The following is a 16307-nucleotide window of genomic DNA, read 5'->3' on the forward strand; positions in this document are numbered from 1 at the left end:
GGATCAGGTTCACACATAACAATATTAACCTTAAATGTAAATGGACTAAATGCTCCAATTAAAAGACACAGACTGGCAAACTGGATAAAGAGTCAAGACCCATCAGTCTGCTGTAGTCAGGAGACCCATCTCACATGCAGAGACATACATAGGCTCAAAATAAAGGGATGGAGGAAGATCTACCAAGCAAATGGAGGACAAAAAAAAGCAGGGGTTGCAATCCTAGTCTCTGATAAAACAGACTTTAAACCATCAAAGATCAAAAGAGACAAAGAAGGCCATTACATAATGGTAAAGGGATCAATTCAACAGGAAGAGCTAACTCTCCTAAATATATATGCACCCAATACAGGAGCACCCAAATTCATAAAGCAAGTCCTTAGAGACTTACAAAGAGACTTAGACTCCCATACAATAATAATGGGAGACTTCAACACTCCACTGTCAACATTAGACAGATCAACGAGACAGAAAGTTAACAAGGATATCCAGGAATTGAACTCATCTCCGCACCAAGCGGACCTAATAGACATCTATAGAACTCTCCACCCCAAATCAACAGAATACACATTCTTCTCAGCACCACATCGCACTTATTCCAAAATTGACCACATAATTGGAAGTAAAGCACTCCTCAGCAAATATACAAGAACAGAAATTATAACAAACTGTCTCTCAGACCACAGTGCAATCAAACTAGAACTCAGGACTAAGAAACTCAATCAAAACCGCTCAACTACATGGAAACTGAATAACCTGCTCCTGAATGACTACTGGGTACATAATGAAATGAAAGCAGAAATAAAGATGTTCTTTGAAACCAATGAGAACAAAGATACAACATACCAGAATCTCTGGGACACATTTAAAGCAGTGTGTAGAGGGAAATTTATAGCACTAAATGCCCACAAGAGAAAGCAGGAAAGATCTAAAATGGACACTCTAACATCACACTTAAAAGAACTAGAGAGGCAAGAGCAAACACATTCAAAAGCTAGCAGAAGGCAAGAAATAACTAAGATCAGAGCAGAACTGAACGAGATAGAGACACAAAAAAACCCTCCAAAAAATCAATGAATCCAGGAGCTTTGTTGGTTTTTTGAAAAGATCAACAAAATTGACAGACCGCTAGCAAGACTAATAAAGAAGAAAAGAGAGAGGATTCAAATAGACGCAATAAAAAATGATAAAGGGGATATCACCACCGACCCCACAGAAATACAAACTACCATCAGAGAATACTATAAACACCTCTACGCAAATCAACTAGAAAATCTAGAAGAAATGGATAATTTCCTGGACACTTACACTCTCCCAAGACTAAACCAGGAAGAAGTGGAATCCCTGAATAGACCAATAGCAGGCTCTGAAATTGAGGCAACAATTAATAGCCTACCCACCAAAAAAAGTCCAGGACCAGATGGATTCACAGCTGAAATCTACCAGAGGAACAAGGAGGAGCTGGTACCATTCCTTCTGAAACTATTCCAATCAATAGAAAAAGAGGGAATCCTCCCTAACTGATTTTATGAGGCCAACATCATCCTGATACTAAAGCCTGGCAGAGACACAACAAAAAAAGAGAATTTTAGACCAATATCCCTGATGAACATCGATGCAAAAATCCTCAATAAAATACTGGCAAACCGGATTCAGCAGCACATCAAAAAGCTTATCCACCATGATCAAGTGGGCTTCATCCCTGGGATGCAAGGCTTGTTCAACATTCGCAAATCAATAAACGTAATCCAGCATATAAACAGAAGCAAAGTCAAGAACCACGTGATTATCTCAATAGATGCAGAAAAGGCTTTTGACAAAATTCAACAGCCCTTCATGCTAAAAACGCTCAATAAATTCGGTATTGATGGAACGTACCTCAAAATAATAAGAGCTATTTATGACAAACCCACAGCTCATATCATACTGAATGGGCAAAAACTGGAAAAATTCCCTCTGAAAACTGGCACAAGACAGGGATGCCCTCTCTCACCACTCCTATTCAACATAGTGTTGGAAGTTCTGGCTAGGGCAATCAGGCAAGAGAAAGAAATCAAGGGTATTCAGTTAGGAAAAGAAGAAGTCAAATTGTCCCTGTTTGCAGATGACATGATTGTATATTTAGAAAACCCCGTTGTCTCAGCCCAAAATCTCCTTAAGCTGATAAGCAACTTCAGCAAAGTCTCAGGATACAAAATTAATGTGCAAAAATCACAAGCATTCTTATACACCAGTAACAGACAAGCAGAGAGCCAAATCAGGAATGAACTTCCATTCACAATTGCTTCAAAGAGAATAAAATACCTAGGAATACAACTTACAAGGGATGTCAAGGACCTCTTCAAGGAGAACTACAAACCACTGCTCAGTGAAATCAGAGAGGACACAAACAAATGGAAGAACATACCATGCTCATGGATAGGAAGAATCAATATCGTGAAAATGGCCCTACTGCCCAAGGTTATTTATAGATTCAATGCCATCCCCATCAAGCTACCAATGAGTTTCTTCACAGAATTGTAAAAAACTGCTTTAAAGTTCATATGGAACCAAAAAAGAGCCCGCATTGCCAAGCAATCCTAAGTCAAAAGGACAAAGCTGGAGGCGTCACGCTACTGGACTTCAAACTATACTACAAGGCTACAGTAACCAAAACAGCATGGTACTGGTACCAAAACAGAGCTATAGACCAATGGAACAAAACAGGGTCCTCAGAAATAATACCACACATCTACAGCCATCTGATCGTTGACAAACCTGAGAGAAACAAGAAATGGGGAAAGGATTCCCTATTTAATAAATGGTGCGGGTAAAATTGGCTAGCCGTAAGTAGAAAGCTGAAACTGGATCCTTTCCTTACTCCTTATACGAAGATTAATTCAAGCTGGATTAGAGACTTAAATGTTAGACCTAATGTCATAAAAACCCTAGAAGAAAATCTAGGTAGTACCATTCAGGACATAGGCATGGGCAAGGACTTCATGTCTAAAACACCAAAAGCAATGGCAGCAAAAGCAAAAATTGACAAATGGGATCTAATTAAACTAAAGAGCTTCTGCACAGCAAAAGAAACTACCACCAGAGTGAACAGGGAACCTACAGAATGGGAGAAAATTTTTGCAATCTACTCATCTGACAAAGGGCTAATATCCAGATTCTACAAAGAACTGAAACAAATATACAAGAAAAAAACAAACAACCCCATCAAAAAGTGGGCAAAGGATATGAACAGACATTTCTCAAAAGAAGACATTCATACAGCCAACAGACACATGAAAAAATGCTCATCATCACTCGCCATCAGAGAAATGCAAATCAAAACCACAATGAGATACCATCTCACACCATTTAGAATGGCAATCATTAAGAAGTCAGGAAACAACAGGTGTTGGAGAGGATGTGGAGAAATAGGAACACTTTTACACTGTTGTTGGGATTGTAAACTAGTTCAACCATTATGGGAAACAGTATGGCAATTCCTCAAGGATCTAGAACTAGATGTACCATATGACCCAGCCATCCCACTACTGGGTATATACCCATAGGATTATAAATTATTCTACTACAAAGACACATGCAAACGTATGTTTATTGTGGCACTGTTCACAATAGCAAAGATTTGGAATCAACCCAAATGTCCATCTGTGACAGACTGGATTAAGAAAATGTGGCACATATACACCATGGAATACTATGCAGCCATAAAAAAGGATGAGTTTGCGTCCTTTGTAGGGACATGGATGCAGCTGGAAACCATCATTCTTAGCAAACTATCACAAGAACAGAAAACCAAACACCACATGTTCTCACTCATAGGTGGGAACTGAACAATGAGATCACTTGGACTTGGGAAGGGGAACATCACACACTGCGGCCTATCATGGGGAGGGGGGAGGGGGGAGGGATTGCATTGGGAGTTATCCATGATATAAATGATGAATTGATGGGTGCTGACGAGTTGATGGGTTCAGCACACCAACATGGCACAAGTATACATATGTAACAAACCTGTATGTTATGCACATGTACCCTAGAACTTAAAGTATAATAAAAAAAAAAAGAAAATTAATTTTAAGAGAAACTACAGTAATTCTGAGGTAAAATAGATAACTAGATTTAAAATTTTCTCGACAGCTGATGTGAGCAAATGGAAGAAAGAATCAACAAATTGTGAAGAAGGTTCATTGAGTTTATCTAGTCTGAGGAACAGAAAGAAAAAAGAATGAAGAAAAATAAACAGGGCCTCAGATAACTGTGAGTTTCCTTCCTCTCCACAAGGAGAGGGAGGAAAGTGGCAGGAATAATAGCTGAAGAAATGTCTGAAAACTTCTCAAATTTGATTAAAAATATCAATCTGCACATCAAAGAAGCTCAACAAATGCCAAATAGTCGAAAAGAAAAAAAAGAGATCCAAACCTTGACACATAATAATCAAACTGTCAAGGGCCATAGAAAAAAATAACCTTGAAAGCTGTAAAAAAGAAACATGTCAGGGGGATCCTCAATTAAAAGTTATCAACTGATTTCTCATCAGAAATTACAGAGGCCAGAAGGCAATGGGATGACATATTCAAAGTAACAACAACAACAACAACAACAACAAAAACACTGTCACCTGAGAATTATTTTATCCAGCAAAACCATTCTTCAAAAATGAAGGAAAAGCAATATATTCCCATACAAGCAAAAACTCAAAGAATTTGTCACTACAAAACCTGTTCTACAAGAAATACCTAAGGAAGTCCTACAAGAAATACTAAAGGAGTCCTTCAGGCTGGAATTTAATGACTCTATACGAAATAAAGATCACCAGTAAAGGTAGCTATGCAGGTAAATATTAATTAAATGTCTGGAGTAAACCTAAGGGGAAAAACTCAGAAAATGCAGTAAAAGTAACTAAAAGTAATAAAATGTTACTGTAGAAAATATTTTACACAGAAGAAGACAGGAATGGAGGAACAGAAGAACAAAAAACATATAAAACATAGAAACAAACAGCAAAATAGCTAATGTAAATCCTAACTTATAAATTACATTAAATGTAAGTGCATGAAATATTCCAACTAAAAGCAGAGATTGGCAGAATGTATAAAAAGGTACAACTATGTGTGGTTTACAAGAGTCACAATTTAGATTCAAATACACAAATAGGTAAAAAAGGAATGGACAGAAAAAGATATTTCATACAATTAGTAACCAGAAGAGAGTTTGCATTAATACAAGACAAAATACATATGAGTGTAAAAATTTATGACCTTAGGTTAGTCAATAGTTTCTTTTATATAATACTAAAAGCACAAGCAAGAAAAAATATAGATGAATTAGATTTTTTTCTATATTAAATACTTATGCTGCATATTATACTCTCAAGATAATGAAAACACAACCCATGGAATTGATGAAAACATTTGCAAATCTTGTCTCTGATAAGGCACTTGTATGAGAACATGTGAAAATCTCTTGCAATTCAACTATAAAAAGACAACCCACTTAGATGGAAAAAAAATTTTGAATGGACATTTCTTCAAATAAGATGTATAAATGGCCAATAAGCACATAAAAACTGCTAAACAACATTAGTTATTAGGGAAATACAAATCAAAACTCTAACTGGATACCACTTTCCACCACCTAGGATGGCCATATCCAAGAGATGAACAATAACAAATGGCAGTGAGGACAGGGAGAAAGTGGAACCCTCATACACTACTAGAAATGTATGATGGTGCTTTTGCTTTGGAAGAGTATGGCAATTCCTTAGGCATAGAGTTACCATGTGACGTATCAAGTCCACTCCTACGTGTATACTCAAAAGAAATGAATACATGTACCTTACACACTTGTACACAGATGTTCACAGCAGCATTATTCACAATAGCCAAAAATTGAAAACAACCCAAATGTCCAACTGATTAATCAATAAATAAAATGTATATCCATACAATTGGATATTATTTAGCAACAAAAAGGAATGAAGTCTTGACTCATGCTAAATCATGGTTGCATCCTGCAAAGATTATGCAAAATGAAAAATCCAGACACAAAAGACTACATATTGTATTATTTCATTTATATGAAATATCCAAAATAGACTTCTGCTGAAGGTATTCATAATTACTTTATATTTGGTTTTGCTAAAAGGCTGGAATGTAATTTGTGGTCATATTGCTACCATGAGGGTAGACCTTACCTGAGGAAGATATCTACACAGGAAAGAGCAGAGCCAAGATATAAAGAAAGACAAATTTAGGCCGAGCGCGGTGGCTCACGTCTGTAATCCCAGCACTTTGGAAGGTCGAGGCGGGTGAATCATTTGAGGTCAGGAGATGGGGACCATCCTGGCTAACACGGTGAAACCCCGTTTCTACTAAAAAATACACACACACACAAAATTAGCCCGTCGTGATGGCGGGCGCCTTTAGTCCCAGCTACTGGCTGAGGCAGGAGAATGGCGTGAACCTGGGAGGCGGAGCTTGCAGTGAGCCAAGTTCGCATCACTGCACTCCAGTCTCCAGGCTGGGCGACAGAGCAAGAGTCGTCTCGAAAAAAGGAGAGGGGAGGGCAGGGGAAGGCAGGGGAGGGGAGGGGAGGGGAGGGGGAGATGTATAAGGGCATATTTTGAACACACAAATCCGTCTGGATATCAAGTAATCCCAGTTAAGTTAATTTAAAAAGTCCCAGTTTATGTTGGGTCTTTTGTTACATGAAACAGAAAGAGTCCTAACTAATGCGGTTGGTTAAAAAAACAATTATTTGTTTTTCACTTCCAGGGTAACTAATATACTGTAAATTCAGGAAAGATGTGCTTCAGGATTTTTTTTTTGACTGAAATAGTGATGTCTTTTTGTGAATATTCATTCTTCAGTAGAATAATTGGCCAGCAGAAAACACCAAACTCTGTCTAGCATGTATGTATCAATTAAACATGAAATAACTTGAATTATATGATCATAATTTTTATATTCAAATTTCATTTCAAAATACATTACTTTTTAGTGGTAATAGTAGTCCTTCCACCAGTGGAGGGTTGATTTTGAGAGGAATATATTTCTTGCCGCAACTTTGAGAGTTCCTTACAAATAAAAGATAATATAATCATTTGACGGAAAGTAGAAACATAAGATAATAAATACATTTAATAATTTAGAAGGGTTACTAACAATGATTACACCCCCTCCCTTTTGCTCCTTTTTAGCCTTGAGGTAATAATGTTCTAATTCCACTTGTTGAATATCATCTAGTGTTGCTTCACAGTACCTAATAAGTTATATTATATGCCTGTGCAGGAACCTGCAACTGATACAGGATATCTAAATTTGGAAGATAACTTGAGATTGAAAGAGGGTGGTTCTCAAGATGAGGATGTGAAAGTTTTTGCTCTGAAAAGCCTGAAAAGTATATCCATAGAAGAAAAGTACTGAAACTTTAATATATAAGCAGATATAGTTTCTAACATGATATTATCAATGAATGTTACTGCCAGCACCATTTGCTCCATAACAGCAATACAATATTACCGATAATTTTTGATAATTCCTTCAGTATCTATTGAATGCCAGGTCGTGGACTACATGCTACAGATACAAGGAGGAATATAACACATGCTTTAATGAAGCAGCTCATAATGTAGTAAGGAGGTCACAGTCTACTGGGAATTTCACTGCTAATGAAATATAAAATCAATGTCTTAAAAATATTAAATGTACAACAGCATTTATTTTTGCTTCAATTCTAACTTTCATTTGAATTATTTCTCCTGAAATATGTATATTCTACTTCCTCACTTGCACCTACATTTTATTTCATGAAATAAAATGACTCCTGGATATGTGTCCTTTTCTAGTCCACGGGAAGTATTTGTCCTACAGTACTACAGTACTAAGTTGTATTACTTTTCTCCATCCCCACCCCTTCCTTTTATACCTCTGACTGACGCTTTATAAGGGAATCCTTCTCTTCCAGTAAGCTTGTCAGTTCATGAAGCTTAAATTGGAAGTCACTACAACTTCCGTCTCTCTTTGAAACATCTTTATGGTACTGGGTTAATTGGGACTAAGGATTTAAAAAGAAATAAGTATTAGTATAATCTTCATATAGAAAATATGTAACTGAGTTCCAGGGAGGTTAGGTGACACAAACTCGCATAGTTAGTTATGAAATGAAAGTAAAATACCAATAGTCATAAACTTTCACAGAATTTCGTGAGTATGTAATATGAAATGAAATGCCAATTACAAATTTCTCCTTTTTTTAAGGTGTCTTTGCTATGTAGGACTAAACATTATCTACGTAACAGTCTTAGGCCACAAGATTTAAAGTAAAGCTAAGAAAACAGGCATTTTAGAGTCCTTGAAATGATAATTCAGGAAATTGTAATACCAATAACTGCTATTATATACTGATTTTCAGTTCACAAAATATTCCTCCTGCATGAATTATCTCAGTTCTCACAGCACTCCTGTGAAATAAGCATTATTATAATCTTCATTTACAAAACAGATAGTGGACTCCAGAGAGGTTAAATGACACAGTCACACAGTAACATAGCTGCAACTCCAAGACAGATCTTCTGACTACAAATATTGTCCATTTCCCTCTTTACCTCATATGTGTATAGCTTAGGTAGAAGTGCTATTAGTAATGTTGGGATAGAAAAGAAATCAGTGGAGGAAATCTGCTAGAAGTATTGGTAGGTTTTTAAAACAAATTATATTTTGCTTCATTTTGATTTTTGGTAAAAATTATACAGTGATGTTTGGAGAGATAAATTTGTGATTATTTTGTTGATGAAAACATTTAACTACATTTTACTACATTTAGGAATCAGTAAAATAAGGGTTAAATTAAGTAAATTCAACCTAGAATTACAAGATAAGGTAATATATACTTACAAATATCACCTTAATTTTGATGTCAACTATAGGTACATAAAACTTAACGCTGTTTTCCTCCTCATGCTTGACAAAGTCCTTGCTATTTACCATCCCTCGAAATTAAGTGAGAATTTTTACAAATCTAACTGTGGCTCTGTTGAGTAATCTCAAATATTGCTTTTGCCTACGTAAGCATGCTTTAGGCAAGATCATGAAGAGTTATCCACTTATCCCAAAAAATAAATTAATAAAAACCAAAACACTGAAATGAATGTCTTATTTCACTTTCCTGGAAGAGATTAAACTAAATTAGAAAATAATTTAACAGTTATATTTTAGACACAGTAATGTGTATTTAAAACAAAAGGATACATGACATATTTCTAAAACTCTACCTTCAGCTATTTTTTTTTTTGTAGCTTTAAACTTGAATCCATCATTATCTTGCTAGAAAGTTTGTGCTGACCTGTATATTTATGCAGTGTAGGATCAACATACCCTCAGCCTGCAGATCTCTCTGTCTTTCTCCATTCTCAAGTTTTTTACCATCTCCGTGTAATGGTTGCCAATCTCATCCATTTTAGCCTGCAGCATTGGGCCTGTGCAAGTCTCAGAAACCTACAGAAGGCAAAATAACTATCTGTAATTGGGTCGTTTTGAAGAAAATATGTGTTACGTTACAAGGATTATTATTAGATGAAAACCACATGATTAAGTAAGACATTGAAATAATGAAAGTGATTTTCCGGAACTGCATTATAAAGCTCAAATGTCAGTCATTAAGATCTAACAGTACGTGAGGGAAAACAGTCCATATATTTTCTCAAGATCTATCTATCTATCTATCTATCTATATATTTACTATTGCCAATGCTAGGATTACAATGATGTAACTAAGGTAATACTGTATATTTAAAAGGAAGTTTTAATACCTGCATTCTAAGGTTTTGATTCTCTTGCTCTAAATTACGTTTACAATATTCCAGTTCTTTTAGTCTGTATTCCATGTCTGATAGTGTATGTCGAAGAGAGAGATTGTTTTCTTCCAGTGCCTGGCATTTTGAACTTGAGTCTTGAAGTCCTTGCTGTAAAGAAGACACAAGTACATAAGACAGATACATTTTGTTTTTGGTGAGGGAGTGTTCTTTTTATTGATTCATTCAATTGAATCAAGTAAATATTTTCCTATGCCCAGTTTTCTTATACTCTTGGTCTTAGATGGTACTTGTAAGTCAGCCATGTAAGATATTATAGTGATGCCTCTAGTCTCACTTGCCTATTTTGTGTGACAGGGAATCATGAGTAGATGAATTTATAATGTCTCAATTTAACAATCAGACTCTTGCTACTCTGTGACAATACTACCCTGCTTTCTAGTAGGCACAAAAACAACTATATGCCTGATTATTTATGTGACAACTAGTAACTGAGCAAGAATTTGGGACAGCCATAGGAGTAAAGATCAGGAAGAGGGTAATCCTTAGAGACTACTTACAATTTCCTAGGAATTCTCTCTGCTCAGACATCCAGAGAACTCATCTAGGGTTTTTTCAGTCATTTATTTATTGCACAAACATGTGTTAAGGTCTACAACAGCTTTTTTTCATTGACATGTTAGTAGATTAAGTAAATGCATGAACCTAAATTTTTAGTATTTATACAATTCTGGTCACCCAACAAGACAAATAATTGTGCCCCATATGTGCTTTATATCTCAAATAGATAAGATTATCTGTTTTTCTGAGAGGGCTTTCAGCCATTGGAAATACCCGAAGCCACTCAATTCTCATATGAACAAATTTTTCCATCATATTTTCGTTCTGTCTTGATTATATCTCATAACTCCAGTGTGCCAGTAATTGTGCATATGAAAAGCTATCAATCTAGATTAACATCAATAAAAGCATCAATTTACCTTCTGCTGGTGATTATTTGCTCTCACCGATGCCAAGAGTTCTTCATACTCTTTTATTTGAGTTTCTTTGAATGATAAATCTTTCTCAAGTCTCATCTTGTCATTTTCCAGTGACTAGAAGCATAAATTATTTATTATGATTCAGAATTACAGAATCTTAACAGTCACATAATACAAAGACTTGTTTACCTTGGAAGATTTAAATAAGTACTTGTTTCATTTGTACTTGTTTAATAAAGCAGAATTCTTAAAAGTTAAGAAAATATGGGATAGGAAGTGATTGAAACTTCCAAAACCTTCATTGAAAGAGACATTTTGATGGACTAACTGTACATGAAATGAAGCAGAGCCTTCTGAAATATTTTAATGTTTTCCTCCAATCTACAAAGAGTTCTTGTTAATCCCAGCAAGTGGTAAATTTTTAAATTAGAGTCTAAATATGTTCATCATAACCCAGAAACAACAAAACTACTCCAAAGTCCTCAAGGCATTATTCAATATGTGGAAAGCATTCTGAGTGTATCTAGCTGATGGCACCAAGAACACCAACTAAAATAGAAAATATAAAAACTTAATTTTTTAGAGAAAAATGTTTTCAAGTTATTATGTTTGAATGGAAATTCAGAGTATGCTTTATAATTATGAAAAAGGGGAGATTTACCTTCAATGAGTCAGATTATTTTAATTTTGAAGACGACTCTCTGGCTTTAAGCATTAAATTGCCTTAGTGGTAAACTAAATGATAAGTGCACATCCAGCATTCTTTCATTTACATTTTGGATACCTCTTTTCTCCTCTCTCAATGCCAATTAACTGTTTGAAGAAAATAATTTAGCTTTGTTGGAGTAAGCATAATATTGTGCTATATTAAATTTTAAAAACGTATACTGGACATCTTTATTTCTGTATTAGGAAGCTAGGAACTAGAAAGGCTTTGGAAAAAATCAAAATAAATCTTACTGTCAAGTCATTTTGAAGATGTCCAAGCTCCTCCCGTATGTTGCTAAATGTGGACAGCACTAGTCGGAGTGACTTATCAGACATACCCCTCATCTGCAGGAAGAAAGGATTCATGGTTTAGTTTTATTAACATTTCAAAATAGACAATATAAGTGAAAGTTAACTTTTTTTGTTGTTCCTACTAGTGCAGTGGCGTGATCTCGGCTCACTGCAAGCTTCGCCTCCCGGGTTCCCGCCATTCTCCCGCCTCAGCCTCCGAGTACCTGGGACTACAGGCGCCCGCCACCTCGCCCGGCTAGTTTTTTTTTTTTTTTTTTTTGTATTTTTAGTAGAGACGGGGTTTCACCGTGTTAGCCAGGAGGGTCTCGATCTCCTGACCTCGTGATCCACCCGCCTCGGCCTCCCAAAGTGCTGGGATTACAGGCTTGAGCCACCGCGCCCGGCCAATAATTTTACCTTGATATGGCAAATTAGAATAGTGATACAAGGCATTTTGTCAATAGTGTGTGTAAGTAATCCAAATAATATTCCTGAAGATAGCATAGCTATGTATTTTTAACAAATATTTATTATTTTTTCCATGACAAAGTATCATCTTTGTCACAAAGTAGAATTCTAGCAACAAAATTTAATTTTTACATTATTCTTTACTTAAAAGATTAGAAGAGATGAGACAGTCAATCATCAAATAACAAAATGAATCGCCCTAAGTGTATTGCCAACTGCCTGAATTTTGCCTGAGGTGAGAAGAATATAATTATAATTAAATTTAAGTTTAAAGTATAGAGCTATCTCAATTTTTTTTTTTTTTTTTTTTTTTTAACCAGAGTCTCACTCTGTCGCCTAGGCTGGAGTGTAGTGGCATGATCTCAGTTGACTGCAATCTCTGCCCCTTGAGTTCAAGCAATTCTTCCACCTCAGCTTCCCAAGTAGCTGGGACTACAGGTACACACCAAAACACTCGGTGAATTTTTGTATTTTGAGTAGAGAACGGGTTTCACTGTGTTGGCCAGGCTGGTCTCAAACTACTGACCTCAAGTGATCCACCAGCCTTGGCCTCCTAAAGTGCTGGGATTACAGGTGTGAGCCACTGCACCTGGCTTATCTCAAATTTTAAAGAGAGAGGAAACTCTTTTACTAGATTATTCTTATTTCATTAAAGAAAAATTGTTTAAAAGACAGATAACTTCAGCTTCTGGGAAGATGGAGTAGAAATACTTTCCACAACCAATCAGACGTTGTTTAAGGCGTAACTTTGTAACTTTAACCTCTGATTGGTCACTTTCTGCCACCAATCCGACTGATAAAGGGCCAGTACTTCATTTACATAGAGTGTACACCAAGTTACCAGTGGGAAACCTCTAAAGGGCATTTAAATCACATAAAATTCTGTAACTGTGCTCTTGAGTCAATTGCTCAGCCCACTCCCACCCTGTGGAGTGTGCTTTCGTTTTCGATAAATCTCTGCTTTTGTTGTTTCATTAAAAAAAAAAAAGAAAGAAAGAAAAAATACTTTTCCCTAGCCTTCCTGTTAAGTACAACTAAAAACCTTGGACATTATATATAAAATAAATATAAAAAGACTCAAATTGGTGACAGGAGAAATGATTGGTTAGGAATCTTGGGACCTGAGAAATGACACAGCAGTGAGTTCCTGGATTTCCTTTTTGCTTCATATATTATATCAGTGTTGGGGAAGCTGGTAATCTAGTTACATCAATGGACAACAAAAGTCCTGAAAAGAGAATTCTCTCTCTAGCCAAAGGACCGTGAAGGGGTCAGCCTAGCAGGACAGAAAACTTTTAGATACTAACCACTCTATCTTAGCCAAACACCACAGAAGAAACTGCAACTCTACTTCCACACAGACAATCCACGGCAAAGAAGAGAGCTTAGACTGCCCCCTTGTCAGGCTCTAGGGAGGTACACAACACCATTCCCTGTGATGGTGTCAGAAAAGGCAGAGTGAAGAGATGTGCTTTCATTCCTACCGGCCAAAAGTGAAATTCCATGCACTGTGATGTCAGTTGAGACTGTGAAGGGAGCTTGGACTTTCACCCTATTGCATCAAGAGAAGCTGAGTGAGGGAACCTCAACTTCCACCACCAGCTGGCAGCAATAGGTAGTGCACACACTTTCTCTGATATTTGAATACTTGAATAAGACTCAGAGAATCACAACATAAAAATGGCCAGGTCTCCTATCCAAGTACTAGCCAGGCTCAATCCTGCTTAGCTTCTGAGATCAAACAAGATCAGGCATGTTCAGGGTCAATTGAAAATCACTCATAATTCCAAGAACAACAAATAACTCAATAAGAAAAAACACTTAATTGATGACAACATCAAGATAATAGAAATGTTAGAATTATCTGATAAAGTGTGTAAAACAATCATCATAAATACTTCAACAAGAAGTTGCAAAGAGACTGTAAAAAAACATTGTCTCAACAACAAAATAGTAAGTCTCAGCAAATAAATAGAAGACATAAAGAATACCTAAATGGAAATTTTAGAACTGAAAAGGACAATAACTAGACAAAGAAACAAAAACCAAACCAAAACAACAAAACTCTCAAGAGGTGGGCTAAAAAGCAGAATAGAGAACACAGGAAAGAATTAGTGAACTTAAAGATAGAATAAAATAAAGTATATAATCTGAATATCAGAAACAAATAGATTAGAAAAATTTAAACAGAGCCTAAGGGCCTGTGGGTGTATACCACATATCTAGTTTTCATGTTCAGAGTTCTGGAAGGAAAGGAGAAAGAGGATGCAGCTGAAAAAATGTTCAAAAAATTATGGCTGAGAAGTTTTCCAAATTAGTAAAACCTGGTAACATACATATTCAAGAAGCTGAGCATATCCCAAACAGAATAAACCCAAAGAAATCCATTACCAGGCAAATCAGAGTCAAACTTCTTTAAACTAAAGACAAACTAAAAATTTTCAAAGCAGCAAGAAAAACATTAATTATTGGGAATAACAATTCAAATGACAACAGATTTCTCATTACAAATCATGAAGCCCAGAAGGAACTAGCATACTATTTTTTAAGTACTGAAAGAAAATAATTGTCAACTGTAAATTCTATATGCAGTGAAATTATCCTTTAGGAATGGATGGAAAATCACATTTTCAGATGAGGGAAAATGAAAATAATTTGTCATTAGCAGACCTACCCTTAAAGAATAGCTAAAAGAAGTTGTCTAAAGAAAAGAAAAGGATAAAAGAAAGAATTTGGAACATTAAGAAGGAAGATACAGCATGGCAAGCAAAAATATGGTAAATACAATAGGTTTTCCTTCTTTTCTAGAGTTTTCTTTTTTTATTATACTTTAAGTTCTAGGATACATGTGCAGAATGTGCAGGTTTCTTACATAGGTATACATGTGCTATGGTGGTTTGCTGCACTCATCAAACTGTCATCTACATTAGGTGTTTCTTCTAATGCTATCACTCCCCTAGCCCCCCACCCCCTGACAGGCCCTGGTGTGTGATGTTCCCATGTGTTCTCACTGTTCAACTCCCACTTATGAGTGAGAACATGAGGTGTTTGGTTTTCTGTTTCTGTGTCAGTTTGCTGCAAATGGTAGTTTCCAGCCTCATTCATGTCCCTACAAAGGACATGAACTCATCCTTTTTTATGGCTGCATAGTATTCCATGGTACACATGTCCCACATTTTCTTTATCTAGTCTATCATTGATGGGCAATCTGGGTTGGTTCCAAGTCTTTGCTATTGTGAATAGTGCTGCAATAAACATACATGTGCATGTGTCTTTATAGTAGAATGATTTATAATCTTTGGGTATATACCCAGTAATGAGATTGCTGAGTCAAATGGTATTTCTAGTTCTAGATCCTTGAGGAAGCACCACACTGGTTAAACTAACTTACACTCCAACCAATAATCTAAAAGTGTTCCTATTTCTCCACATGCTCTCAAGCATTTGTTTTTTCCTGACTTTTTGATGATCACCATTCTGACATGAGACGATATCTCATTGTGGTTCTGATTTGCATTGCTCTAATGACCAATGATGATGAGCATTTTCCCCTATATTTGTTGGCTACATTAATGTCATATTTTGAGAAATGTCTGTTCATATCATTTGGCCACTTTTTGATGGGGTTTTTTTTTCTTGTAAATTTGTTTAAGTTATTTGTAGATTCTGGGTATTAGTCCTTTGTCAGATGAATAGATCGCAAAAATTTTCTCCCATTCTGTAGGGTGCCTGTTGACTCTGATGATAGTTTCTTTTGCTGTTCAGAAGCTCTTTAGTTTAATTAGATCCCATTTGTCAATTTTTGTTTTTGTTGCCATTGCTTTTGGTGTTTTAGCCACAAAGTCTTTCCCATGCCTATGTCCTGAATGGTATTGCCTAGGTTTTCTTCTAGAGTTTTATGGTTTTAGGTCTTACATTTGAGTCTTTAATCCATCTTGAGTTAATTTTTGTATAAGATGTAAGGAAGGGGTCCAGTTTCAGTTTTCAGCATATGGCTAGCCAGTTTTCCCAGCATTATTTATTAAATAGGGAATCCTTTTCCCATTGCTTGT

General features: G+C 36.0%; 1 protein-coding gene across 3 annotated transcripts in view; it reads right to left on the reverse strand.

Moving 5' to 3' along the window:
• The window catches only part of POF1B (POF1B actin binding protein), a 123554-nt gene that overhangs the window by 29286 nt on the left and 77961 nt on the right, over positions 1-16307 (reverse strand). For all 3 annotated transcript variants that reach the window (XM_030934794.1, XM_030934795.1, XM_010383394.2), the window contains exons 10-15: positions 11749-11841; positions 10789-10902; positions 9806-9958; positions 9372-9491; positions 7924-8052; positions 6990-7072 (exon numbers count right to left, since the gene is read on the reverse strand). In XM_030934794.1, coding sequence (XP_030790654.1) covers positions 6990-7072; positions 7924-8052; positions 9372-9491; positions 9806-9958; positions 10789-10902; positions 11749-11841 — 692 coding nt within the window. The remainder of the gene's footprint in view (positions 1-6989; positions 7073-7923; positions 8053-9371; positions 9492-9805; positions 9959-10788; positions 10903-11748; positions 11842-16307) is intronic.

The sequence above is a fragment of the Rhinopithecus roxellana genome, chromosome 7, assembly GCF_007565055.1.
Source record: "Rhinopithecus roxellana isolate Shanxi Qingling chromosome 7, ASM756505v1, whole genome shotgun sequence".
NCBI classification, from domain to species: domain Eukaryota; kingdom Metazoa; phylum Chordata; class Mammalia; order Primates; family Cercopithecidae; genus Rhinopithecus; species Rhinopithecus roxellana.